The sequence below is a fragment of the Falco rusticolus genome, chromosome 12 (genome assembly GCF_015220075.1).
Source record: "Falco rusticolus isolate bFalRus1 chromosome 12, bFalRus1.pri, whole genome shotgun sequence".
Lineage (NCBI taxonomy): Eukaryota > Metazoa > Chordata > Aves > Falconiformes > Falconidae > Falco > Falco rusticolus.
In genome coordinates, this window is record NC_051198.1 from 1500733 (window position 1) to 1528195 (window position 27463).

A 27463-nucleotide genomic window follows, 5' to 3' on the forward strand; every position below is an offset into this window, starting at 1 on the left:
GTTGTATTTTGCCTAAGCTGAACAAATGCTGTGGTAGCACTTTTCTCCTCTCTTGCAGCTTCCAATTAATTCCCAGTTTTGTTTTAATTAGGGTGAACAAAAGAGTCTTTGTCACAGTACCCCAGTAGACTAGTAGCAGGCCAGGAAAACAGCAGTGATCTTTAAGAATGCTGCTGAGCCAGGCTAGGAGAAAAAAAATATCGATCTCTTGCCCAGTCAGCGGACAGCAGGATGCTCTGTATTTAGACTGTTTTACTGTTTTTCTTTCCCACTCAGGAAAAGGTTGGGTTATTCATAGGAATGTGTTTGACCCACCTAATACAAACAAAAGCTGGTGCGGATTCAGGGCATGCTGCGTTTCCCCTGGGCATGGCTGTGCCGTATGGTAGCTCCCTCTGTGCTGAGTCACATGGATTCAAGGCCGAGCCAGGCACTAGTTTTGTCTTCTGTGAAATGTTTTAAAACAAGACCTTTCAAAGACCGGAGCATGCTGCACGGAGCCCAAAGCCAGCTCCCACTGACAGCGTTTGTAAACTAGAGCCTCCAGAAACGCCAGAACATGCTTCCACCCAGCCTAGGAAGGGCTCGGACAATAAACATCATGGATTTGATCTTTGCTCTGTATTGCGCAAGAACTTGGCATAGAAGCTGAATTCCTAGGGCATCACTCGGCTCTCCTGACAGACACGGTATCGTACTGTGCTCCTCCTGCCGTAGCGTGTTGCCCGGGTTAGTGGAGCCGTGCTGTCCTCTCTAGGCTGTGAGGCAGAGATGCCACTTCCAGCCTTTCATCCCACCAGTTACCCACGAGTTAGGGGGTGAGGCCAAGTCCGCTGGAGGAAGCAGTGCGTGCTTGTCGAATCCAACGCGCAGCTGCCAGGGGGTGGGGATCGAATCTGTCCCAGTAGCTGTCCTTCAGACCCTTCTGGGCGCTCAGGAGTACATGGGCAGACCCTCCCCTCTTTTACTAGTGTGTTGAGTTGTCTGTAAAATATGTTTGGCTGCAAGTTTTCAAAGGCTGGATGTGCCCAGTGGGTGTGGGGGAGTCTGACGTGACCATGGGCAGAAACCTGAAGAAAAAGGGGAGGAGGCAACAACAGTGGAAGCAAAAATATTTCAGGCTTGAAAGCATGCCAGGGGAAAGAAAAAAATTGATAGCAGGAAACGTTTTTGCCCTGCCATGGTGTAGGATGTTTTTTTCTTTCCCCCCTCCCATTAAAGAGCTTTGACTGTGCGCTGGTGGTGGGGCCGGGGTCTCGCTGCTCCCCCATCCCGGCGTTGGCAGCAGGGCGCGTGAAGCTAGCCGTGATAACGGGAAGGCTGCCGAGGGCTCCTTCAGCTGGCGGAAGCGGCGTGGTGCCAGCCTGGGCTGGTTTCTGTGATTACGTCCCTGCGGGTGTGTCGGTTAAAACCCCGCACGGGAGCGGCGTGGTCCAGGCAAATGCAAGTAGCCGAGCCGGAGTGGTTGTGGCATCAGCTGAGAAGAGATGGCCTCGGCGTGTCCCCCTGCGGCCTCCACACAGCCCGCCTTGCCCTCCGGACCTGCCGTCTTCAAAACAGTCCCCTACGCCTTCATCCTCCCGGAGATAGTGAGTATGCCGAGCTTCGCCGCGGTACACCCCCACTAATGGCTCCAGCAAATCATGGGGCTGAAAACCTGGGAGTAGCCCCCGACATGATCCCAAAGGTGGTGTTAATGGGAAGTAACATCTTCTCTTCTAGCTTATTCTGAATGCACAAGGGTGCCTTCGTGGTATGTTTTTTGGGAACAGCTTGAGGAGGAGATCCGCTCCAGCTGCATCCCACAGCTTGGGGAGGGGTGCTGGCTGGGTGGGCTGAGAGAGGCTGAATTGCTGCAGGCGCCTCCAGGGCAGAAGCAGCTCTGGTTACTGCGTAGAAATTGCTTGAAAGTCAGGCGAATTTCCTCCTCTGTATTAAGCCTTTCCAAGGGCTCCAGGGCAATTGGGTGTCTTGTAACGTGTGACACTGATTCAACTGCTCATGGGTCCAGAGGGCCTGGCTGAGATAACTGCTGCTGTACTTTGGCACGTTAAACGGCGCTGGCGACCCATGCCACCCGCGCTCCACGGGCGCAGTCGTGTGTCGTGGCTTTGCCGTGAGCTGCCTGTGCCGGTGGGCTCAGCTCCCTGCTGCAGACGGGGGGCAGCTTCATCCATCGGAGCTCCAGCAGCATAGGGCAGCATCAGCTCACCCAGATAACTCCGTGCGCTATTTGTGCACTGTAAATATTTTAGGTGGATCAAGAGTGAGCGACTCAGCCCAGGCTGTGCGTGGAGTCAGGCACGCTGCAATTTCAAGCCCAGGAGATTAATGAGCGGGCAGGGCTGGGCTGACGCAGCCCTTCACCTTTCCCAGATTAACGCCTGTTTTCTGGCTTCTGCACCAAAGCCCTCTGGGTGAGATGTTTCCTTATGTTGAACACAGCAGCATATCTTTCCCTTTTGTAAAAAAGTTGTTTTGAAGCATTTCCCAGCAGCGTTCAGGGAAACTCGTGCCATCTTGCAGTGCTGCTGGGATGCTCCGGGAGGCTGGTTGGTGCTGCCTGAGGGCGCAGGGGTTGCTGGGGGCCGTCCCAGGGGGGAGGCGAGGAGGGACACGGGGAGGAGAAGGGGCTTTCCCCATGCTCAGCTCAGTGGAGGTGCCTGTGTTTGTCCCTGGCAGCTCTGCGGGACCTGGGTGTGGATCCTCGTTGCTGCTACCTCCGTCTCCTTCCCACTGCTGCAGGGATGGGTGATGTACGTGTCCGTCAGCTCCTGCCTCATCTCCCTGCTGCTCCTCTTGAGCTACCTCTTCGGCTTTCACAGAAACAGCGAGAACTGGAAAGTGCTGGTAAGGAGGGGCTGGGACTCGGGCGCACGCTGGCAGCAGCAGCGTGGGTGCATGACCACTGCGCCTGGCAGCGAGGTAGCCAGCCAGCCGCTGGCCCTTCCGCAAACCAGCCCTTTCGCCTTGATTGGAAGTGCTGGGGGGAGCAGTGCTACACCACTGCCGCTGCACGGGGAGGGTCTTGCAGGTGCCGAGGACAGACCTCATCCTCGGGGTGAATCGGAGGGCAGTCCGGGGCAGCTTTCATCCACGCCGCTGCCTTCTTTTTCAGGACAGTTTGTACCACGGTGCCACGGCCATTCTGTACATGAGCGCTGCTGTCTTGCAAGCCAACGCGACCATCCGCTCTGAGCTCGGCCCCGACTCGCCGCTTCACTACCAACTCAACAGTGCCGCATCGGTGAGTGTCCAGGAAACATCGGGCAGGCTGGAGCACCCCCAGTTCCCCTCGGGGAGATGCAGGAGCAAATACTGAAGCTGCAGCAGAGCCATCCCAAGCCCAGCAGTGTCACACGGGCCAGAGCTTTAGCTCCTTGTTCCTGCTGTGTCATGCAGCCAGCATGAGCTTCCTGGGGTCCAGCAGCTCATGGCCAGCCTCACGTGGCTGTCTTCTGCGAAGGGGGGGCTTTGCCTCTTCTTTGAGGCTGGAGAGAGCTCTAGGCTGGGAGGCTTCCCCAGGGCGAGAGCACTGAGAGGAGCTGGGGTTAGACTTTCCCAGCTGCCCCCAACTTTTGCTTTTCTTCTTCTCATGCAGTTCTTCGCCTTCGTCACAACCTTCCTGTACATCCTCCACGCCTTCAGCATCTACTACCAGTGAGCCTGGCAGCGCTGGCCTCGCCTCTGCAGGACGAGGGCTTCCCAGCGCAGGGGATGGAGCTGTCTTCCCCCAAGGTGTCCCTGCCCCGGCCCCGCCACCCACCCTGTGGGGACAGCAGCTACTTTTTGACTCCGTGGCAGGAGGGATTTTTGTGCGGCGGTGCTGTGTTGGTGTGCTTGTGGGGACAGTTTGTGGCTTGCCCGTGGGCTATGCGAGGGGAGGGACTGGGTCAGGCTCTGAGCCGGCCTCCCACTGATGTTCCACCACATATAGATACCAAGGAAAGGGGAGGAAAAAAAAATATCGGTTCCTTCAGTAAAGTTTCCTTTCTTTTATTATTTTCTTCTCTGTGGTTCAGCTAGATTCACTTCCCAATGCAGAAGTGCATAATATACAATATTGTTCCCTGACTTTCAGATAATTTTATTTCATATATGCAGTACTTAGAATAAAGCATCTACTAACAGTGTCTGACCAAACAGGTTTTGACCGCTACATAAGCCATGTTCATTGAACAAGCTAATTTTACTCTGTAAGAGTTAAAAATTTACTTTCAAAAAACAGAAAACAGTCACAGACTTAAAAAGCTACAACAGGCTTTTTAAACAAGTAAGGCATAGAACTTCTAACAAACTTCTAGATAAAGTATAAAACTACAGTGTGAAAAGACTTATTACTACAGTTATTCACAGCAGTTCTTCCCCCGTGTCTGCTAATTGCCATTACAAAATGTGCAGCCACAGCGTTCAGTCACTGGCAGCGCCATCACCTAGTGCCGGTGACAGATGTGTCCCTCCTCTCTGCATCTTCAGCAGCGGAGTGACTGGTAGAAGGAGCTCCCTCCTCTCTCTGCCCCAGGTAATCCTCGGCCTCTGGGATAGCGCTGACTCGCAGTACGTCCAAGTAGAGAAGGTAGTCCTGGAGACAAGCTGGCAATGGCAATTCCCGAATAAACCGGTCTGAGCGCAGGCGTTTGCTCGTTAAAATGGCCCGAATCTCAAGACGACAAAGATGAGAGAGGGAAGGAATGAAGGCTGAAAAATTAAAAAACAAATCGAACGCTGAACAGGACACCATGGGATTACATCAGTTGCCTGTGGTCACCGGGTTTAGCTGGATCCCATCCGAATCCCCGTCTCTGGCAGGTAACAAGGCAGAGTTCTTGACAGTAAAGGGCTGTTGCCTGCTAGAATCAGCATTTTTGGAATTTCCCTACAGTAGCTAGAAAAGCTACCTTGAACTTCCAGAAACTGTGTCAAAGAATCATTTTATCCTTAATCAGAAAGTTTCACCTAACCAGCCTAGAACAGCTCCCTAACCTGGGGGGAGAGGGGCTCCTGCCACCTTACAAGCACTGAAAACTTAAGTCTAGAAGTAAAGCCAGCAACAAAGTAACACATGGGAAAACACTTCTAGGGCAAGTACCAAACTACACGCCAACTGAGTCGTTCTAACGTGCTGCTAAATCGCTTGACGTGGGACAACCATTGTGTGAAAAGATACACAAGGTCTTGGTAGCGGGGGGCTACAGGGGTGGCTTCTGTGAGGAGGTACCAGAAGCTTCGCCCATGTCTGATGGAGCCAGAAGGTGCCAGAAGCTTCCCCCAAGTCTGATGGAGCCAGTGCTGGCTGACTCCAGCCAGACCCGCTGCTGGCCAAGGCCCTCAGTGACAGTGGCAGCCCTCTGGGATAGCATAGTTCAGGGGAAAAAATGGTGCAACTGCAGCCCAAGAGAGGAGTGACACCATGTGAAGGGAGGGAGGTAGAGAAAATCGGGAGCCTAAACTGAGAAGACCTACCCGAAACACACCCACGCTGAACTGAACAATGCAGTGAGTAAAATTCATTCAAACGTGTTTTGCTCGTTTAGGGTAACAGCTGGTTTTGCTCCCCAGTATGGACAAGCAATGTGTATCAACTCGGAACCTTCTCTGCCAGCGGGCGTGAGCCCAGAGAGCCGTTTCCCACTTGGAGCCCGGAGGTGTTAGATGCAGGGACTTTTTTTTCCCTAATGGTATTGCTTACCGAAATGGCTCTTGGGAGTCCAAGTGAACTTCTCTTTGTAGTCTGTCAGGTCTTGCTCTACAGCTGGAGGGAGTCTCTTCCAGTTTGTGAACTCCAGGATGAAATTCAGGGTGCTCTCACTCACAGAGAAAATCCTGCATAACAAAAACTCCCGTAAAATATCATTTTACACAATAGTATAAATATAATAATGGAAAAGCTTTACTATTTTCTAAAAAAATCCTCAACAACCTACATCCTAAGTCCAGAGACAGAAAACTATTAAAGAGAAAGTGAAAGTAATTCTGACAGCACAGGCCTCTATACTAATGTAATTTTATCTTCCTCTGTTTCTTTTTAGGAGTAAGTTAGACTGTAAGAGGAAAGTATCTGCTCTGAAACTTAAATACCTCAGAAATAGGCAGTATTCTCCTCTGCACTAATTTCTTATTCCACTTAAATTTTAATAAGGGGTCAAGGCACCAGAGCTTTACTACCACATTTGGGGGGAAAATGCACATATATTCAGATACTTAGCTATTAAACCAAACCACGAAGTTTACAAGTGTTTCAAACTCTCCTTCTACCAGCGATTGCACGTATATGTATTCAGAAATCAGTATGATTTACTTTTAAAATCCTCAGCATGTGCGAGGAACCTTTTAACAGCAGCTTAACTGAACAGAGCGTATAAAGAGGTTTAATTAACAGCAGGTACAATGACTGTTCTAGTGTTACACATGAGGAGGAGCCAGGCGATTTCACAGAATGTTGGCTAGATGTGTACAATCCTGAATTTTCATCGGAATGGAAATGTAAATGCTCTAAAGACAACAAAAATACCAGGCTAAATATTTTTAATACACTACTTTTTACAAGAGATCAATGTCAAAAGTATTTTATGTCCCTTCTAGTCTTTACTATTTCATTCTTCGCATTTGATTGATCTTACATACATTCACAAAAAGCATACAGGAGAGAGGTGCGATTGCCTAGCTTTCTGTAAGAGAATGATGGTTTTACTTTTCCCACTGGTAATTAAAATTGTCAGAGCTCTAGACTGACCACTTTATGACTGATTATACAGTTGTTTTGCACAACGAGTCTGAGACAGTTAATGAACCATATGAATATATGTCATTTGTTGTCTACTATTCTGTTACCTGCCAGGACAGAAGTTAACAGTTAATACTGAAGTTAAATTTACAAAAATGTTAACTTTGTAGATTATGATGCGGTAAGTGTTCTTTTAAAAAGTGGACACTTAAGCAAAGGAAGTAATTGGTATAGAAGTGTTTGTGGTTTAGGTAACAAGAATGCCAAAAAGCACCATATATGAGACACATGGACAGTGCGATTTGTTCAGGCACTAACTGGAACCTTGGAGCATGTTTACTTTGGCAGCCAGTCTCTTGGTCTTCTACGAATAAATGTGATCTACAGAAGCACAGATATACCATGCTTCGTATATGCTCCAATCACTTCAGAAAACCATGGATGCTAATGATTAATGGAATCTTACTGAGTCATAAACGAATGCAGTTAAAATGACCGATGATAACTTAACCATGATATCCTAAATATTGACTTATATTTCAGATACTGTTAAGTAAACCTTAAAATCCTCTTTCTTTCATACAGTTATGTAAAGCATGTAACGAGTTTACACGTATGACATTAGGCACATGGTGGTAGTGAAGTCTAAGTATCATCTTCATGGACAAGAAAAACACAGAAGAAAGTACAGAGACTTCATAATTTTAAATATAAGTTTAATTCTGTAGTGCCTAATTAAATACAAAACATCATCAAGCAGCTATTTGTACGTGGAAGAACTTAAAAAAAGTTAAAACAACAAAATCAGACTGGAAGTTTTGCCACATCACTTTGTTTAACACAATCTCTAACTGCATCCGTTTCCTCTCCTCCTAGCCTCGGCCCAGCTTCACTTTACATGTTTCCCATCCTTCCTGACCTCTTCCTTGCCATTTTAAATTCTTCTTACCGTTACAGTATGATACATACACAATTTGCAACTAAATTTGGGGGCTAATAAGAGATGTTAGATATAAAATTGCAAAATGATGCCTTTCTCCAGGGTAGTGATAATACAATTTCCATTCTAGCTTTCTTCCTAAAATAAACAGGTTTTTAACTGAATCCAGCCATTACGTGTGATTTATTCGGTAACCCCACCATCACGGCAACCAGTTATCAAGTACTATCCTCTGACAATGCTCATTAAATAACATTAGCAACAGCTTTGCAGATTAGCATACAATATTTAAGTAAACAAGATAACATTATCTGCTTACCAGAATCTGCGCATTAAATTCACCGGATTAAAACCGGCCAAGAGCAGATAAGGCAGCCATTCCTTGTACTCCTCGTGTGCTTTAATTGTGTAACTTATGAACTCCAGTAACTGGTCCCCAGAAGGCAGTGAACAGCCCAGCTTCAAGAACCGTTGAAACAAAGTAAACTTTTCATGGAACAGGCAATATCCCAGATTAATCCCAAGTAAGGTGATCCCGTATTTCAGGAAAATATCAATGAAATAGAAGAACCTATGAACAGCACACAAGCAACAGGACATCCTATTAGTTTTTCCCCAGAAAGCTAATTTCACTACTTGCCTCCAAGAAACCAAACTTCTTCTACCAAAAATCCCCCCAAACTAAAGGAAAACGCAGCGTGCCGTTCTGACCGCAGCTCTTTCTGGAAAGCGCCAGTTTAAAATGCAGAACTACTTCAGGAGACTCCAGTCCCCACATTTAACACATTTGTTCCTTTTGTTCTGAAAAACCTGAGGTTTTGCCAGGCTTCCGACCCTTCAAAGCAGGCTTTCTGACCACAAACTGCCCAAAGTCATCACTGAGCAGCACCTGTAACACAGGGGTATCGCACCCTGCCGACCCCCCACTGCCTGCCACCAGCAGCAAGCGCCGTGCCCGCTTGGTTAGGTTTCACCTTGAAGATACGCCAGTTGCAACAGACACATGGTGAAAACACCAGATGACTGCACCCCAGAAGTCAGGGATCAGCCCGATGTTCAGCCTTGCGGAGGGTTTAATTTACATCCAGCTGTATTTGCGGGAAGCTCTGCAAACTCGCTGCACACAGCATCCCAGTGACACACCACATACATATACACACACACTTACGAGTCAGGCTTTCATACCTTACTACTTTTTCTCCCAAATTATAGCCTTTGCATTATGAAGTAAGCATTGTTTTATCTCCTGTTGAACACCAGGGGTAGGCATCACTCACCAGGCATACAAAGAAATGGCTCATGATCTAGAAGAACCCATCATTCAGTTCCCCAGCCCTCCTTACCGCTACAGTGCTGAGCTGATTAATTCTGCTCGTCTTATGCACAAGACTGGCATACAGAAATACAGGAATACACTATTTTTTCCCCAATAACTTATCCTTACTGAAAAGGATCTGGCTACTTCAGAGTCCTTGTGATCCAATTAGCATCACAAACGTGTTGATAAGCCCTTCTGGAAGCAGGAAAACTGCAATTATGTTCTACAAGACTCTTCTTCAAAGAGCGGGAGCTTCCCCTTGGGGATTTCCGCAAGGTTCTTCGGCTGGTGCGTGCAATCCAAGCCCCACACACCCTTCGGATGCTTACTGTTTAACTCTGTCAGCTCGAGAATTGAGGAAGGCAGGCAGGAAAACTGCACATTTGAGAAAAGTTAAATAAAAGGCCAACAGAATTATGAATAGTTTCAAAATATACGAGGTGTACCTACTCTTTTTGGAAGACCATACACATGGGTGATCTGCAGTCGAAGTTAAGGCACTCCTGAGCATCAGGACTATAGCCTTCCTTAAGTAACATTTCCAGGCACTCTTTATTACCACCATACACTGCTGAGTACACAGGGCTCACTTTGCCTTTGCCTTTGTCACAAATGCGATCAGTAATTGGTATTAGCAACTCCAATATCCTGCAAAGATTTAAAAACACGATTTATTTTGTGATCTGATGCAATGATTAATTTTAAATGTATGGCCATTTTTTATATGGTCATTATAACTTAAGAGGAAAATCCTACCTGTTTTTCACTACAGAGTTCATGTAAAAGAACAATTTTTATCATTTCATACATAGATCCATCACGAACGTTGTGCTTTGGCATGGGTTTAGGCTGGCAAATAAATATTTTAATCCAAACCAGGGACAAGTTATTTCCTATCATCCAACAAACATTTTTATAGCAATAGAGCACACATTAAATCTAGACTTCCACGAAGCCTGAAAACAAACTGAAAATGTGGGTTGCAAATAAAACGAGTATTTACTTCTGTTCATTGGCACTCAACAAGATGCTGAAAGAGAAAAATTGTCCTATTTCATAGCTCACACTCCAGTCCACATCCTTTCCAGCTAACAAGGATTAGTGACAAACACCACTTCCTTTGCTACTGGAACTTACTGGTCCTGCTCAGAGGTCACCGGTTACGTATCGCTGCAAAAGCTATAAAGGCAGCATTTGGTTTACAGACATTTCTAGTACTGACAGCTTGGCTAACCCACCTTCCATTTCTGAGAAAATGAACAAGAACCAGCTCCCTCAGTACCTGCTGCAGCCTGCCCTCCTTGCCATTTTGAGTAGAGGCATCAATTTGTTGCACAAACTTTTCATGACAGCTCAGCTGATGATCTCCTTTTGCTAGGGGTTGAGATCAAACGTCTAATCATTTTGCAGTTAGTATCATCATGAATGTATTTACGTGCTGTCACACATGCAAATCATGGGCTTCCCGAGAGATGCTTCTCTGAAAAGACCTGCTACTCTGGGAACTTCCTTCCGCTCTTGGCCTTCTGCTGTCAGAGGGACTTGGATCACTGGGATTGGGCAAAGCCACAGACGTATTTCTAGAAGAATTAAAGGAACTGTTCCGTGGCTTTGATTTTCTGGCTGGTTCAGCTAACTCATTATTTGCATGTGACTACTTCTTCTACCTCATGGTTAGGAATATAATTCTAATTAGCAGCTGTTCAAGTCATGTGTAGAGCATATGTTATTGTTATTTGCATTGTAAAATGTACAATGGCTATCAAGTGAATCGATATCTGGTTCGGCACCATGGAACACCCTCTAAACTCATTAGGACGCGGCTCAGACCCAGGCTACATGCTCAATTAAAAGCAGTCGGTCGCTTTACTGGGACTACTTACAGACGTTTAAGATACGAAAATAATTAGGCATTCTAAACTACGGAACAGCCTGAGAACTCATTTTTCTTCCTTTTAGAGCTGAACTTCTTCTTTGACCAGAATCTTCTGTCTGAACGTCTTTTTAATCACCTACTTCTTATGGCCCATTTCCGCCGCTGCGTGAATAGGTAACTGCCAGTTATCCTCGTTGCAGTAGAGGTTGGGATCTGCCCCCTTTGCTAAGAGCAGTTCCACACAGGCGACGTGGCCCTCCTGCGCGGCGATCAGCAGGGGGGTGGCTTTGTCCTTGGCTTGAGAGTTTACGTCTGCACCTGACAAAAAAGCCAATACTTTACATCGCCACTACAGGACACAAAATAAACAGCAAATTAGCGTTAATCAGTAACTGGTTTTCATGGGGTGGCTTCACAACACAACAGGTTTTCCACAGCAATAAGGAAACGTTAAGTAGCTTGTTGCTACGTTTTTTAAACAGTCAGTGCTTTAACATTACCTCTGTCAAAGATCAGCACACCACCAGAAAAATGTGCTGGAGGAAAGGCAATGCACCAGGCAATCTTTTGATTGCAATTATTTTTTTAAGATTGTCCCCGTTTGGTAGATCAGTACTATTTATCTGGTCAGGTCATGGCTCCCTTGGGCTTAATAGTTATGGCAATTAATTTTGGTTGTAAGAACACATGCACTTTGACATATAAGACTTGTCAACTATGTGAATGGAACTGTTGCTGTCCCTTTATGACCAGAGAGAGGCATCTTCACGTAGCCTAAACGACAGCCTGTTAAAAGAACAAAGTCCTCAAAATCAGACCGCTAACACTGTACTACTGAGGGCTTCTAGAAGACTCTGATGATCGTTAATCTTTTCTGTCGTTTCGATTTATTATTTCCTACTGTCACTTGCTGAAAACTCCATTACATTATGAAAATAAGTTTTAGGCAATTAAGATGGTTTTGCATAACCATCTGCAACTATAATTACATCAAAAAATACTGAAATTTGAAGTTACAAAGTGCATGAGTGGAACTATAATTTCATCTGGTGATGGGTTGTTGCAAGTTTAAGAACAACGAAGCTAAATGAATGATCATTATTACCGTGGGATACAAGCAGCCTTAAACTCTCCAGCTTTCCATACTGAGCAGCAACAAACAAAGGTGTAATTCCAAAGTCATCCTTACATTCCTTGCTTGCCCCTTTCTCCAGGAGTATTTTCATTATCTCAGTGCATCCCTGAAAGAAATATTTTTATTCTTAACCAATAAAGCAGCAGGGAACTGACATAATCTATTTTCCCCCACCCATTCCTAACAGAAATAAGAAAAAATGCAATTTACTCAATAAAAGATGTACCGAATGATCTATGGCAGCCAATTAATTTTTCACATTTGTTCATTTACATGATACATACAAATGGAAATTAAACCAGTTTATTAGAACCATTAAGCTGACGTATTCCTATTCTGGAAATACGTCATACATCTCACTGATGATGACATACTATACGGAACTTTTTCTAAAAAAAAATCTTGTAAGAGATTCACTTCCCAAATACAACACATGAGCTTGGGAGCACAAGCAATGCTTATAATACTTAAATAATTATTGCTTCACAACATCGACATCTCATGTAGTTTCATATACGTTCTTCAGTGCAGTGCATGCCCTTCAGCGTTTAGACAACTTTAAGACTGATAGGGTAGGTTAGGAAAAATTACCAATAAAAAGGCAAAGAAATAGATCTATTATCACTTAGAATACACCCGTTACATGGAAATTTTGTGATACACTTGCAGGTTACCTGAAAAGAAGCTTGGTGCAATGAATTCCATCCAGACCAACAATGAGGTCCTTTAACATTTGCTCCATGTTGGAGCAGCAAGTTTACAATGTCTGCATGCCCATTTTCAACAGCTTTGAACAGAACAGTAAAAAAAAAAAAAAAAAAAAAAAAGAAGAAGAAAAAAAATTCTAATTAAATGGGTTTAAAGAACTCACTGAAAACACTGCTGACTTTCTGACACAACAACCATAATTCTTTTGAACTTGCCTTATGTAAGATTAATTGCCTTTTACATTTACACCCCCAAAACAGTACTGGAGAATGGAAATTTATCCACCAAGTTTTTAGACAGACTTGTTAAAATTCCACCTATGTTGGGCTAACACAGATAACAAAAGCAAGTTTCTCTCCTCCCTCTTTTCTCGTAGAACATGGAAACAACTCTGCAGCAGGCACCAAACTGCATGACAGTTGCAATGGCCTCCCAAGCTTGAGAAGCCCAGCGGCTATCTTTCTTACTTTAAAAAAACCCAAAATTTTAAAACTGCTTTAAACACTTACATAAAATTAATTTATAATGTGTACATTTAATTTCTGCTAATGCAATTCATTGACAAAGCCTCTTTTAGCATCCTGATTGATCCTCAAGTTTTTGCCAGCAGCAGTTCTACCAAGGCACATTTCCTGCGTAACCCTAAAAGCCGGGTTTGGTGATAAGTGACCTGTGAACAGTTGCTGCTGACTGAACGCAGAGTATTAGCGCCCGAGCTCGACAAAGGAGCGCCCCAGCTTGTAGTACTCCATGTCCAACACAGCGCTGTGCCATAACCCCGCTGCACAGGCCGCACTCACCTGACCAGAAACATTTTCCTTTTTAAAAATCTCTTGGCTACGCAACTGCAGGAGCGCTCCCTGGCCCTGTCTGATCTATGTAAGCACTTGTACCCCGTGTTACCATTACGCAGCGTACTTGTAACGGCTCCCCCACAAGCACTACCTGTTACCAATTGTTTATAGCGAATCAGCTATTTGGATGCTTAAAAGTAACAAGTGAATAGACTCGTAAAGAAAGGTAACGTGGCAGCCACGATGTTTGCCTGGGTACAGAGGTCAGTAAAGCAATAAGTGTATTTCATTAGATAATTCAGTCTCAGAGGATTCACTAGAGCGGAAGCTTTAAGCACTTAATTATGACAAACATAAATCATAGAACCCCCCCTCCCTAAAATAATGGATTTTAATTGCCAAATTAGGGAATGCAAAAAGTCTGTCCACATAAGAAGTGGGGAGTAATAATAATAAGATCTAAAAAAGGACTTGAAACACCCTCATCTAGCTGCAATCCTATACCTCCTAGACCTTGTCGGTGCTAGAAAGAAAAGGTGATGCGGAAAACTGATTTGGCTTTGCAATTTTGTTTTAAAACACAGTCTGAAGCAGATGTAGCCATAAATACAAGATAATTTCTAGACCCATTCCATCTCTGAGTCTACAGTGTAGTATTTAGGCTACAAAATACAAAACATGGCAGGCAGTGAATGAACTCTGGTGGGTTTAAGCTCAGTGAATAAGCTTTTCCCCACTGATGGGTTGTTCTGACAGCTTGCATCACCTAGGAATAATGGGGTGGTTGCTTCGGTGGTGACTTCATTGGGGTCTGCCCCAGCTTCCAGAAGAACACGAACACTTTCCAAAGACCCGTAGCGTGCCGAAAGGTGCAGTGCACACATCCCTTCAAAGGTCTTTGAGTTTAGGTAGTCATCAGATGGTGCTACAAATGAGAAAAATGGACAGGGGTGTGAGGGGAGAAAAAGTCTGTTTAGCAATGAATTACAAAACGCAGTTGTCTTAAAATAATGCAGTTATTTGGGTCGTGTGGCCTAGAGGGCACCCACAGATGCACCATTATCAGCTCCGTGCAGCAGCAGTGCAGTTGCTGCTGGCCCTGTGCCGGCACCTGTCTTGGCCAGAGCATGTCAGGCAAGCAGCATGTTCCTGTTGGATCCAGCACGCTAGTGTCTGTGGGACCACACTGAGACACGCAACAGGACCGTGACAAATGTACCGCATTTCTGTCACATCCATCAGGGTGATGGGGAGCAAAGCGCGCACCTCACAGCCCGTCCCCCTCACCTGCCTGCAGCAGCAGCCTCAGGCATCCCGCGGAGTCGTGAGCCGCAGCCTCATGGAGGGGCACCCAGCCCCTGTTGTCGGGCACGTCGATGCTGTAACCCTGCGCCACCAGCTCCCGCAGCGCTGCCGCGTCGCCCCGCCGTGCCGCCAGCCCCGCGGCCGAGCACCGGTCCGAGTAAGCTTCCGTGAAGTCCATGGCGGTGCTGCGGGGGAAGGCAGAGCGGCTCAGCACGCAGCCGGGCGGGGGAGCGCCGGGCCCGCCCCGCAGTGGCTCCTCCCCCCCCGCCCCCGTTGGCAGCGCGCAGGCCCGCGGCGCGGCGGCCATGTGGGTGTTCGGCTACGGCTCGCTCCTCTGGAAGGTGGATTTCCCCTTCGCCGAGCGGCTGGTGGGGCGCGTCCCGGGCTACAGCCGCCGCTTCTGGCAGGGCAGCACGGACCACCGCGGCGTGCCGGGCAAGGTGAGGCGGCGGCACCGGCATCGGGCCCGGCCCTGGGCCCGGCGCCCCCCCCCGCTCGGGTCCGTGTGCAGCCCCGGCCGCTGCCCGGCCCCCGCTTCCGCGTCCCGTCCGTCCTCCCCCTTCTCCCTTATTCCTCTGAGGCGAGAAGCGCTTCCTGAAGTCCCCGGGGGCATTTTCTTCTCCGCTGTTGGTTAAAGAAACCCCAGCAAACGTAACGGGAGGGGAGCGGTAACAAAACCAAGCAGCAGCCCGTCCTAACGGCTCAGCCTAACGGAGCCCGGCCTTAGGGACACGACCCCGAGTACGGGGAGAGCCCCCGGTGCGGGGCTGGGCTTGGGAGGGAAAGGCCAGTTTAGAAGTGTTGATCTGAGCGACCACCTCGCTGGTTTGCAGCATTTTTTGGGTTTTTTTTTTTTTTTTTTTTTTTTTTTTTTCTCTTTCAAATGAAAAGTAGAGGAGGAAGTACTTCCTATCTGAAAAAAAAAAAAAAAAAAAAATCAAGCAAAACAAAAAAAGCCTCCAAGAAACTAAAATTCCAGAGCTGAGCGTTCCCAGTTTCATGCAGACACATGTATTGGTAAGCCAGGGGAATGAGAGTAACAGAGCCCTACTGTGCCTCACAGCCTGTACCAGCACCCTGCCCACAGGAGGGCTGCTGCCCCCGCAGAATCCCAAACAGCTCCGCAAATGGTAAACAAACAGGAGGTTACGGGAGCACCAGCAAGTTGACTTTGGCGTGGCAGGACTCTTATTTACAGCTGCAGCTGCTGCTCACAGTGCGGTCATCAGAAATGCAAAGCAATCATAAATGTACAGAAAATGATAGCTGCGAACAGCTCTTGTAACAGTTTACCTACTTTGGATGCTGGTTTTGTATCACAAAAGTACGTTTTCTTGATGATCCCTGAAGCACTTCTCTAACCTGCACTCTAAAACTGGAGTACAGCTTTAAAAGAACCCCTTCAGAAAAGGCATAAGGATCCTTTTTAAAAATAAACCACAGCATGCTACATGTAGCATGGAGGAAATTTTCATCTTATTCTAAACAGCACTAGTTAGAACATCAAACGCATAACAAAATAATAAACAACACAATAAAACAACTTGCACAGTACGTGAAGATAATACACCCACCCCACCCCCTTGCATTTACTTTTCTGCAAGGCAAACCACCATGCTTCAGGTACTAACACAAGTTGGGCATCTAGTATTTAAAAAAAAAAAAAGCTTACTGCAAGGAAATAAATTATGTGCAGGCAGACTCTGGCTCGGCATGTGTGTTTTTCAGGCTGGAGCAGCGCTGTGCAAATGCAGCTGTCCCAGTTCTGAACTCGAGCCCCAGAAGGCTTCGCCACGTTGCTTTTGTTGCTTTTAAGATGGAGTCGAAAGCCTTGCTTTGTCACATGGCTTACATGCTGTCGCACACTTACATGCTGTTGCGCACACACACACGCTGTCACACACACAGTTCCCGTCCCCAAACCTGCCTGGCTCCCAGCGGCCAGCGATGCGGCATGCCCCGCGCCCGGCTCGGTCAGCTCTGCGGCCGGGCAGCAACCACCATTGGCTGTCGCAGTGGGAACGCTCACTCCTCCGTACTGGTCATCCCTTTTCAAAGACTGTGTTTCTATAAGCATCAGGAAATTTCTGTTCCCATGCAAGCTAGGTGTCTACGTTATGTTATTCTCCACGCCTGCGTATAAACTTTTTACATACAAGTGAGAAGGTTCACCTCATTGTGCACTCTGGAGATGAAAAAAAATCTCGTAGTACTGTGGAGAAGCAACATGACAGAGAAAGGTGTGCTCCTTGAGGATAGTTTTACATTAATGAATTATTGGCACAGTTTTAAACAGGAATAGAATTGAGTTTGGCCTTGCTTTGTATGTGCTGTCCATTCAAAACCTCCCTGTTAATGACTGCCTGTAATTTAGCTTCTGTGTTGCAGACACCTTTCACTCAGAATTTAACATTTTGTTTATCACAGTTTTATCTAATACAGATAAAAAGCTATTCTCAGAAAATATTTATACTGGATCTCAAAGAAATAGACCTTACTGAGACTGTCCTGGATTAGTTCTCTCACTCTTTCATTACTTTTAATTATTTTTTTTCTTGTTTGGTTTTGGATTTGCTCATGATTTAGGGTAAAAGCCTCTGACTGAACTATGATTTTTTATTTTTTTATTATTTTAATTTTAGCCTGGAAGAGTTGTGACTCTGGTTGAAGACCCTGAGGTATAGTACTCCTGTTCTGTCTCTGTAGCATACAGAATGTCCTGTTGCATTCCCAGACTGTATAGTAAGTCTATTGTTAATTTTTGCTTCTCTACAAGCAGATATTTGAGTTATCTTTACCACAGTGAAAAGTTCTCTCAAAATTTCTCAGTGTTACACCAGTGACTCTTGATTGTTTCATATAAATCAACCAATCTAAACTAAGAAGCTACAGTAGTTTGGGTCTGTTATTACTAAAGGTATATTTTAAAGTGTTTTTAAGAATAGTCACTTTGGCTAAGTTAAAGGATGCAGAATTTTACTTTCAGCATACATATAGTGCCAATGATATGCCAGTAGCAGACCCCACACGTTATGCCAGAACTGAAATCTTGCCCTCCCACAATAAAGCCTGAAACAAATCAAGATTACATTGCAGTGATTAAAAAAAAAAAAAAAAAAAGGAGATAACTTTGCTTCTGTTTTTACTACACAGATAAAACACTTAAGGAATTAAATGCCACAGCTGTGCTTTTGGTTTCTATGTAATACTGTGAAATTAGCTCCTGTTTAGAGAAGATGGTCGTTGGCCTGAGCCGCCTGTTCTCGCTTACGTTTTCACCTTTTCTCCAAGTCTCACACCGACAGCGCAGTGGAAGCGTGTGCAAGGGGAGCGCCTGGGCTGGGGAGGGCGGGCAGAACGAACAAGGCTTACACAGTCATGTGAGCTGGAGGAAAACCAAGATTCTTCTGCTTATAAAAGTACTTGGACTTACGTGTTACCCATTCCAATTCTGTTCGATAGTAAAGAAGCTATCTTCCAACTACCTGCAATTTTTTTTAGGGCTCTTGCCCAGCAGAACTCTCTCAGCTGGCCTGCTCACCAGCTGGGACAGCAGCAGCGAGCTGGGCTGGGGAAGCCCAGGGGTGGCTAGTGCAGGGTGCCCCTTGGATGCAGCTGCTTTCCCGCTCCCTGCTCATGCCGTGCCCCCTGCCGCCGTATGCCCTATTCTGGTGCCTTGCTGGGGACGGCTGCAATGGTCATGTCTGTCCAGCTTCACCCCTCTCCAGGAGAGGGAATCCCTGCAGGTACCAGTGCCTCCAGAAGAGCGGGAGGGAAGAAAGGATGGCATGGAAGCAGAGGGAGAGCAAGACCACATGACATTGGGCCATAAGACACGGAGGATGGGTGTTTTGGTCATGGTTAGTTAGTTGCCTTTCTACGCGGTTATGATATTGCCGCCTTACCAATCTATTTCCCTGAAATGGCAGCCACAGAGAGATAAGTTTAGCAGCACTCGAGAACTTCTGCTGGTTTTTGCAGTTAGCAAAACCAGCAAAATGCAACGTGCTGTCTCTCACTGTGATTTTCTACACCTTTCTAGTAAGGGTTTTTTTCACATTACTGTATTGCTGCGTACCACTATGTTACACAGAGGCCCATATCGACAAAGAATGGTTATGTTTGTTGTCACTCAGTTTGTATTGTTAAGCAAACTTACTTGTCACCACAGAAACCTTCTTCCACTTAGCAAACCAGTTTTGTTTGGTTGGGTTTTTTTCCCCCCTTTTCTCCAGAATCTTGTCGTGTGGCCAGATAATCACCCTTTACACACAAACATCAAATGACAGGACAAGTGATGTGCTTTAATTTCAGTTACTCATTCTGCAGTTTAAGAAGGTAACCTTGTTTTTAAGGCATCTTAGCAGACTACAGCAATTTTTCCCCTGCGCATACACCCTGAATGCTATGGTGACAACAGCAGGGGTACTTTACTGGCAATGCCAGCTGCCAGCTCTGTGCTAGCCTGTCTGTCCTTTTTCACTAGCGATACACAGAGGCTTGGAAACACCCAGTTTACAGACTTATTTTTACTTGCTCTATCTGAATTTATTTGCCAGTTAAGAGGAAACCACACAAGAAAAAAAAAAGAGCATCACACTCCTTGTCAGGTTTCCGGATTATAATTTTCCATCATCTGAAGTAAGAATTCCCTATACTGAAAACTAAATAAATGAACTAGCAGTACTTGTCTGCTTTAGATCCATGTCTCCACCACACCCATATTTATTTTCCTATCAACACGGAAGTAGGTCTGAATGGCAGGTTTAATGGCAGAGAGTAACAGGCACAGGAGAGGTCGTTTTAAAAACAAACACATTTCCTGCAGACAGCTGGAGCGAACCCGCATCCCAGATGGTCCAGGGAAAGCAAGGAACCCATTCTTGTATTCGTTAGCATTGTTTCTGGCCACAGCACATCAAATGCTGTAACCACCTACAAAAGTAGGCAAGAAAATGACTCCTGATTATTATTTTTTTTTTCTCCCATAAAATGCCTTTGCCCAGCATACGGCCTCACTGCAAAATTCAATGCTCATGAATTAACACCACCACTCTAGCACTGTCTGATATCATGACTAAATACGAGGATCCAGTTTTAGGGGTTTACAAACAAACAAATAAATAAATAAATAAAAAGACCACAACAAAACAAAACAAAGCCCAACCTGAATTGCTTTGTCATCACCATTGTTGCACTGATACACATACCAACCGCAGGAAGAATCCACATTTCACGTTGCCAGCAGATGAAACAGACTACCATTTATTGTAAAACAGCACTCCTAAGAAACATTTGGTAGTCTTCAATAGATAAGAGACCATCACCATTTTTCTATGCTACTTCAAAACAAAACTAAAAACCCATGCAAACCTATCCCTACACAGATCTCACTGATTTGTTCACATAAAACTTGGTAGGAGAGTATAACTAATACACACCACAGTAAAATACTTTCTCTGTGTTATCACAGAGATAACACAGAGATGTTATCTGTGAAGAGGGTGAAGAAATACTCCGATTCTCAGAGATGGAAATGAAATTTATCCTAACTGTTTGCTGAGGTCCTGCATATACCACACTTAATGGTGCAAAACAAAGGTTCGTGTCTCAACTTTTTCTTCTCTGATTCGGTTTCAGTCAGTAACATTACCACACTCGTCCCTCCAAGCAAGTCTAACAGATGCAGCGGACTCTTGGCTCCTTAGAAACGAAGCTGCAACTAAACAGAGAAAGGACCCAATCAAGATTACTTCGAATTTGGCACTATTTAAATTTTAGCTCTCATACAAATTTTGTGAGGTCAGGAAGACCCTTTGTATCCTTTCTGCCAGCTCTTTAGTAGGCCATGCCAAAGCTATTTACTGCTTCAACTTGAATTGTAGCAATAAATTGTTTTATAAGAAAGGCCTCAGCATTAGCAAGAAAGCGGATGATCAATCTGCATTGATCATTACCATTTTGACAGAAAATTACCTAAATAAAGCAGCCCTTTTAGCCTGGGACTCCTACAAACAGTGCGAGAAATACCAATAAAAAGACTGAAAATGGAAAATAATTAATTTAAGACGATTTTACCTAAACACAACAGAAATACATTAATTTACTAGTATCCTTTTAAACACTGCTTGGATTTTCTTTTCTTCTGTCTTTCCACAGGGGTCTGTATGGGGTGTTGCTTACAGACTCCCAGCTGGACAAGAATGTGAAGTAAAGGCACACCTGGACTTCCGAGAGAAAGGAGGCTACAGAACTACAACTGCCATTTTCTATCCAAAAGATCTGTCGGTAAAACCGTTTGATATATTGTTATACATTGGAACTCGTGACAACCCTAACTACCTTGGTCCAGCACCTCTGGAAGAAATTGCTGAACAGATTTTTAATGCAGTTGGCCCTAGCGGAAGAAACACAGAATACCTGTTTGAACTTGCTAATTCTATCAGAAATCTTGTACCAGAAGAGGTAGATGAGCATCTCTTCTCCTTAGAGACACTAGTAAAGGAACTCTTGGAAAAGCATCAAAAACTAAATTGTCAGTAAAATAACTTCTTACTTTTAATGATCTAGCTTCATCTTCAGAGGAATGGTTTCATTGCACAATGAGTATATCACTTGGAGGCATGTTTCTTTGTACTATGCCATCTTATTTATTTTAATATTGCCTTCAAAATAATGATTATTAAAACAGTTACAAAAATTATTTCAGGAGTCTATCGAAGGGATACCAGGAGAAGAGTTTTGGGTTTGAATTTGGTATACTGGTTTTTATCCAAAGACTACATCTTTATGAAATCTCAAGAGAACCACTTAAGCTTCTCTTTTTTTGAAGATTTATTTAATTTTATTATTTCAGGTTTAATATGAATCATTAGAATGTTTTTAAGATCAAAATCTGCATTCAGACACAACTCCCATTGATTTAAGTGATCGTTTTTTCTGATTCAAGACCACAGGCATGGAGCTCAGTGCAGCTGAAGAGATAAATGTTAAGTAGTTGTTGTAAATTGCAATAGTAGAACATTTATATCATCAGTCACTGAAATTGTTATTCCACTGAGTTTCTCATCTTACTCTTTATATATTAGTTTGTCCTTAAACACAAAGGATAAACCATTTCATTATCAAGGAAATAATTCTTTCCCTTGGGTCGTTATGTCAAGCCCCTGAAAACCAAAGCACAGGGTACTTGGACGCAAACAAGCCATAAAGTATCAGTGACTAATTACTTTTTTTTTTTCCTAAGATTAATCTAAAGAATAAGCCCAAAAAAGTTAAAATTAACCAAGAGTACGACTTGAAGTCCCAATGCAGCAAGAACGTTCAAAACTCTCATCTTAGTTACTTGCCTTTATGTGCTGTTGTAACCCCGCCTCTTGGTGAAAAAATTCAGCCTCTAAGGATAGGTTTTAAGCCAGTAATTTTCAACCACTGTTTCAGGGATTCACAGACAAAAGGTAATTAAGAAAGGAACCCCCTTTTCAGTAACTTGATGTTTGCTCTATGGACATGCAGACAAAGAGAGATGGAAAGCCACCAGTTTAGGCTAGTAGGCTTACTTTATGCAAAACATAAGCAAATGCAGTTTCCGTCCCAACGAGGCCTTGTCTTGCCTCTCAAAAATGCAAGTTATTTCTGTTAACTGTTAACAAAGTGTATTTTTGTATGTTAATATAGGAAAAGTCCTATTTCAAACATCATGTAACATCACGTTTTCTCACACAGAACGTATGTGTGTTTAGTAATAGCTTGGAAGCCTGTATTTTGCATCAGTAATTGCAAAAAACTGTGTTTCTACTATACAGGTTGTCCCTTTCTCTTCTTTACATTTTGGTTTTTTATATTTGTAATTGCTTGAAAATATCAGGGTTATCTAAATAACAAGCTGCTATTATTTTACTTGGCCACCTATAAAAGCCAAGAAGAACATAAATGAATGTTGACAGGCAGCTAGATGAGTAGAAAACAGGGTATTAAAATTCAAACTTAAATTTGAGATAACTAGAGCACTAAAGTATTTAACCAAGATAGCTATGGTTTTTACATACCGTATTATAATTTTAGTGTGCTTCTGGCATCTCTCAAGCATTGAGAAAAAAACAGAAGTGTATTAGTTTTTAGAAGCTACTGTTTACTATGGAGAGTTGAATGCCACTATTTTAAGAGTACACCACGAGGTTTCACTTGGAGTACTCTAAACTGCAGAAGCAAATCCTCTGATCGTATTAGCAAGACAATCATACATACTGAGGCCTTGTTTTTCCATCAGTACACACGAGTTACTTGCAAACTGATGGAATATCCTTGATTCTTCACTGTACTGTGCTGGTTTAAGATTCTGCTCAGTTGTACTGTGCAGAAAAGCAAGCCCCACTAATGCAGCTGTACAGCAGGAGAAGAATGTGATCAGAACTTCCAGGTGTCTGTCTGCAATGACAGTCATCAAGACGCCAAGACTGGAGCTGAGTGACTTCACGCACCAAAGATGAACAGCAGCAACCAGCACTCAAATCAACATTGTTGAACATGCTCCATCACGCATACATTTTACTTTGACTTGACTTACTTGACTATCTTTACTGGATACTTCATTGTTATTAAAAGTGTTGTGTGTGATTTATGTCAAGCAATGTTAAGCATTGAAAATAGTATTCTCCAAAAAAACCCCAACCGACAACAGCACCTCCTTTCTTGTGCTTACTTCAGGTTTAAGCAAGCTGTGGTAAAGTTGACACATGCACTGTGGCATGTCCACTCTATATATTTTTTAAAACTCCTTCCTCAAAGACTTATCCTTGTTCTTTAAAACAGGGCAGGGGATGCTTAGACTCACTAATGATCCAAAAATGTTTAGACTCACTAATGATCAGTGATAACTCCCTCTTTAAAACTTTTAATTATTTAAACACTTTGTTGAGGCATTGTGATTATGTATGGTTCTACATTCTCTCTTTAATTATATTCAGGACATTGTTGGTTCATTTACTTTCCAGATTCATAAAACTTGCAATAATGTCTGTCATGAAACATTCTAGTTTGTGCATACAACTTCAGTACAATAAAAATGAGTCATATTTACTAATGGTGTTGGAGAAGGAAATTTTCAGAAATATTATGTTTATTTAAAGTGTATGCATATTAGGATGGACATCAACATGTGTCTTAATTGCATCTTGCTGTAAAATGCTGTTAGATCTAATGATGAAAAACAATATGCAAGAGCTAGCTACTATTATGCAGTATTAAACTGCGTCAGCATTAGGAATTAATTCAAGCTGTGGTAATATACATTTGTTCTTGCTGTTTGGGATTTCAGCCACAACTCTGCCTACTGCCTCAGTCACCAGAACAAACCCCTGTAATTCTGTAATTTCTCAGATTACAGAAAAAAAGATAGATTAGCATACACTTTTTATATGCTATGCCATATATGCTTAAATTTTCCCCCCCCTACTGGTCAGAACTAAAATTTGTGGCAAATTATATAGATTTTAGCTATGGTTTCATTATACAACCACACACATGAAGCTACCTCTGAACTAAACTAGTTTCTGAGCTGTGTTTGAGGAAACAGTAGTTGTATCCATGTTGTCAGATTTTACCCCCTAGGATCCACAGACTCAAATCGCCAAGCAGTCAGCGTGGACCTCCGTCCCGTGCACGAAGGAAGCCATACGTAGTAGTATGCAGCGTACCAGGTCCTCCCTGGTCTGACTGCACAGTAACATTTGTAAGGCCACTTGCAGGAAGAGGAACTTGCCCAGCAGTTGGTCAAGATATGCCCTTCCTATGATGGTGAAAGGGATTACTACTGAGCAGTACATAAGCTGATACATCTGTAAATTATTTTGGAATCTTCCAAATAAAAGTCCGATAATGATTTAGGTTAAAGGGGAAAAAAAAAAGGTATGGTTTGTACAAAGACTGCAATAAGAGAGTTTAGTTTGATCGTGCTATAACATTAATAAAAATAAAAATGCAGATACCAAAAGTAGCTTCTTGTAATATCTGCTATTCCTTAGTATGATCAATTAACCATGACAGCAACAGTCATTTAATGGGCAGTCATCTTCCGTCAATATACAAATCTGTAACCTGAAAATGCAACATTTCACTTCGGTTTTTTGTCTAGCTTTCGGTAATAAGCACACTTCATTACCCATTTTGACTGCCACTGACAAAATTAATGTGTCATCTGACTTATCATGAAACTTCTGTAAATAGATTTGCATTTTTTAACACAGGAAAACTATATGGACAGGGGAAATCAAAGCATTCTGTAATTACCAGACTCTTTGCAGCATCCCCAATGATTCCTGTCTTTCCTTCTTCAGTCTTTCCTTCTATGTGCTCTGCGTTTCCCATAAATGAGTAAACAACAAAGGTCAGATGGGACCGGCCTAACCTGCGCTGATTTGGAAACTGCTGGACCATTCAGGCATATGTGCTTATATCTATGTATATAGACACACAGAGAGAACTTCTTTTTTTATACACATAAACCTTCGTTTGCTTTTATCCATTGGTTATCTCTAACAGCTTTGCGCATAAACTAAAGTTTGGAGGGTCACAGACCTTTTCAAAACAAACCCAAGCTAACTGTCATGCCTTCACCACACAAACAGAGGATTGCTAATGGTTTCCTTACTTTTGTATCACTACATCTTTATCCCCACTTTCATGCTTTCAGATTTTTTCACAAGGGTACATAAAGACTTTTTCTAGGCTAGGCTGCTTTCTAGAAACCAAAATATGATGATAATCCTTCAGAAAAGATAACTAAAGTGGAGTTTAGTTGCACAGAAGAATGCAAAGTTCGTTAATTCTTGAAATCACTTTAACACATCTAGCAAAACAATTTTCACCACAAATGCAAGAATAATATTGTGTCATATTGCAGCTCTGGTAACACCCGACAGAAAAAAAAAAAAAAAACCCACACCAATAAAACAGGCAGTCAAGAGAAGCTCTGCAAATCTGAACATTTCAGGCAATTAAAAAAAAAAAAGAAGTGTAAGGAAAAAAATGTACCCGTTTGCTCAAAATACCATGGATAACTTACCCTTTACAAGCAGAAAAAACCCCAACCCAACATCAATATTTTGAACACCGCTAAAGCAACACAGTTACAAAATTGATTGCAGCACTGCCCATCTGCAATGTATCACTATTGTATATCATTATTTCCTGAAGTTCATCATGTTTAACTGATTTGCGGGCCCTTCCCATTCCTTCTTTTTGGTATGCAGGTGGATATAGGCTTTACTCAAACTAAGGAGCTGAAGATGTTGAAAAAACTGGCTGCTACAGCTCCCCGATCCGATCTATTGCTGTACCTCCGACTGTGTAACAAAAAAAGCTCTTTTTTCACTCTGTTCAGCTAAGCCACTGACTGGCAAAGGTGATGCAAACAGACACCAGGACAGCAAGCCCCCAGCCCGTATCTTGACCATCTACTACGCAAGTATTTAATGGTCACAAGATTACAAAGCAATGGTATTTCAGGTAGTTAGGCTTCTTTTAACAGTCTTCTGCAAAAGCTGGGCACTCACTTTGATGAGCCACTACAGTACAGCCCTGATTATTCCAGCTTTACGCTCCCTCAGTATTCTTAACATTCATTTCCTCACTCCTCCAGCTTTTTATTCAAGTAGCTTCCCTTTAATTGTTGCCCTCCTTTGTCTCAAACATCTTGCCTGCATCTTTCTACAACTTGGGGCTCTTTTCTGCATATATGCCACTTTCATTCTGCACATACCTGAGCTGGCAGAATTCTTCTCCCAGTCCAGCTACATCTACTTTGGCACCAGTTTAACATGGAAAAAAAAAATACCGCTACACCCTTAAACAAGAAAGCTACAGCAGCAAAGCTGAAAAGCATCGACTAGATTCAATGCAGCCATTTAGTCAAGTTTTAAGCTATCTCACCTGTATTATCCCCTCTGGAAACAGTTCTTCCTACTGGGGCAAAGTCACCCCAGGGATTCCAGACCATTTACTTTAACGTTTCAGACCCAGCTGGTTTTGCTGACCGTGAGCGTGAAAGCGGGTGCACGCAGCACCCCATCAGCACGGCCGCGATGGAGCAGGGCCCCACACACGCTCCTTGCACCAAACCACCGACCCGGCCACGCATCACCCAGATGTCCCTGTCCCCTTTCTCCATTGCCACTGGGATTTTCCCTGGTGTCATCTGCTCCCTTTGCCTGTAGGTACTTCTCTCACCAAACGTTTCAGTGCCCAATGAAATGAGAGTTCATTAGGGTTAATTAAGAATCAATAAACGCTGCCCACACGCCAGCGCTGTCCCGGTACCTCAGGCCGCACTCCCCTACCCGCAGCTCGGCCCGCGCCCGTTGGACTCACTGTAACGCGCAAGGGCTGTCCTCGCACCCGGCCTGTGCCGCGGACACGGAGCTGGCGCTGCTCTGTCGGGAGCAACTTGCGAAACACCGGAGGCAGAGGCAGCCCCGCCGGGGCAGGGCCCTCAGCGCCGGTACCCGCCGCCACAGAGGCCCGACGGCCCCGCCAGCCCGCGCTTGCAACCCGGCTGCAGCGCGCCCGCGCCGCTTCCCCTCAGGGCCTCGCAGCGCTCCGCCGCTCTTAGCGAGCCCGCGGCTGGCGGGGCGCGGGTCCCAGGCAGCCCCGCCGCCCCTCCCGCCG

The 27463-nt window shown here is 44.3% G+C and overlaps 3 protein-coding genes across 7 annotated transcripts; 2 read left to right on the forward strand and 1 right to left on the reverse strand.

The window, feature by feature from the left end:
- The first annotated feature begins 10 nt into the window (after nucleotides 1-10).
- On the forward strand, nucleotides 11-4131 carry MALL (mal, T cell differentiation protein like). Its single transcript, XM_037405480.1, has 4 exons — nucleotides 11-1589; nucleotides 2683-2850; nucleotides 3119-3247; nucleotides 3602-4131. Exons 1-4 carry the CDS (start codon nucleotides 1488-1490, stop codon nucleotides 3662-3664), a joined length of 462 nt encoding a protein of 153 aa, XP_037261377.1. The 5' UTR covers nucleotides 11-1487; the 3' UTR covers nucleotides 3665-4131.
- On the reverse strand, nucleotides 3976-27453 carry ASB3 (ankyrin repeat and SOCS box containing 3). Of its 4 annotated transcripts, none has more exons than XM_037405473.1 (10): nucleotides 27167-27453; nucleotides 14783-14985; nucleotides 14262-14420; nucleotides 12668-12780; nucleotides 12048-12099; nucleotides 10999-11176; nucleotides 9433-9630; nucleotides 7984-8235; nucleotides 5690-5823; nucleotides 3976-4698 (listed from the first exon to the last, which is right to left on the reverse strand). In XM_037405473.1, exons 2-10 carry the CDS (start codon nucleotides 14976-14978, stop codon nucleotides 4430-4432), a joined length of 1551 nt encoding a protein of 516 aa, XP_037261370.1. In that variant the 5' UTR covers nucleotides 14979-14985; nucleotides 27167-27453; the 3' UTR covers nucleotides 3976-4429. The 4 variants fall into 4 exon arrangements, with proteins under 4 accessions (XP_037261370.1, XP_037261369.1, XP_037261372.1 ...); XM_037405472.1 differs by having other exon boundaries at nucleotides 11964-12099; nucleotides 27167-27452; XM_037405475.1 differs by lacking the exon at nucleotides 14783-14985 and having other exon boundaries at nucleotides 11964-12099; nucleotides 27167-27450.
- Nucleotides 15078-24069, forward strand: CHAC2 (ChaC glutathione specific gamma-glutamylcyclotransferase 2). 2 transcript variants are annotated; one of them, XM_037405479.1, is made up of 3 exons: nucleotides 15078-15240; nucleotides 17443-17478; nucleotides 20960-24069. In XM_037405479.1, the coding sequence occupies exons 1-3, from the start codon at nucleotides 15106-15108 to the stop codon at nucleotides 21341-21343; spliced, it is 555 nt and encodes a 184-aa protein (XP_037261376.1). In that variant the 5' UTR covers nucleotides 15078-15105; the 3' UTR covers nucleotides 21344-24069. The 2 variants fall into 2 exon arrangements, with proteins under 2 accessions (XP_037261376.1, XP_037261375.1); XM_037405478.1 differs by lacking the exon at nucleotides 15078-15240 and adding an exon at nucleotides 17954-18219 and having other exon boundaries at nucleotides 17458-17478.
- Nucleotides 27454-27463: the final 10 nt, after the last annotated feature.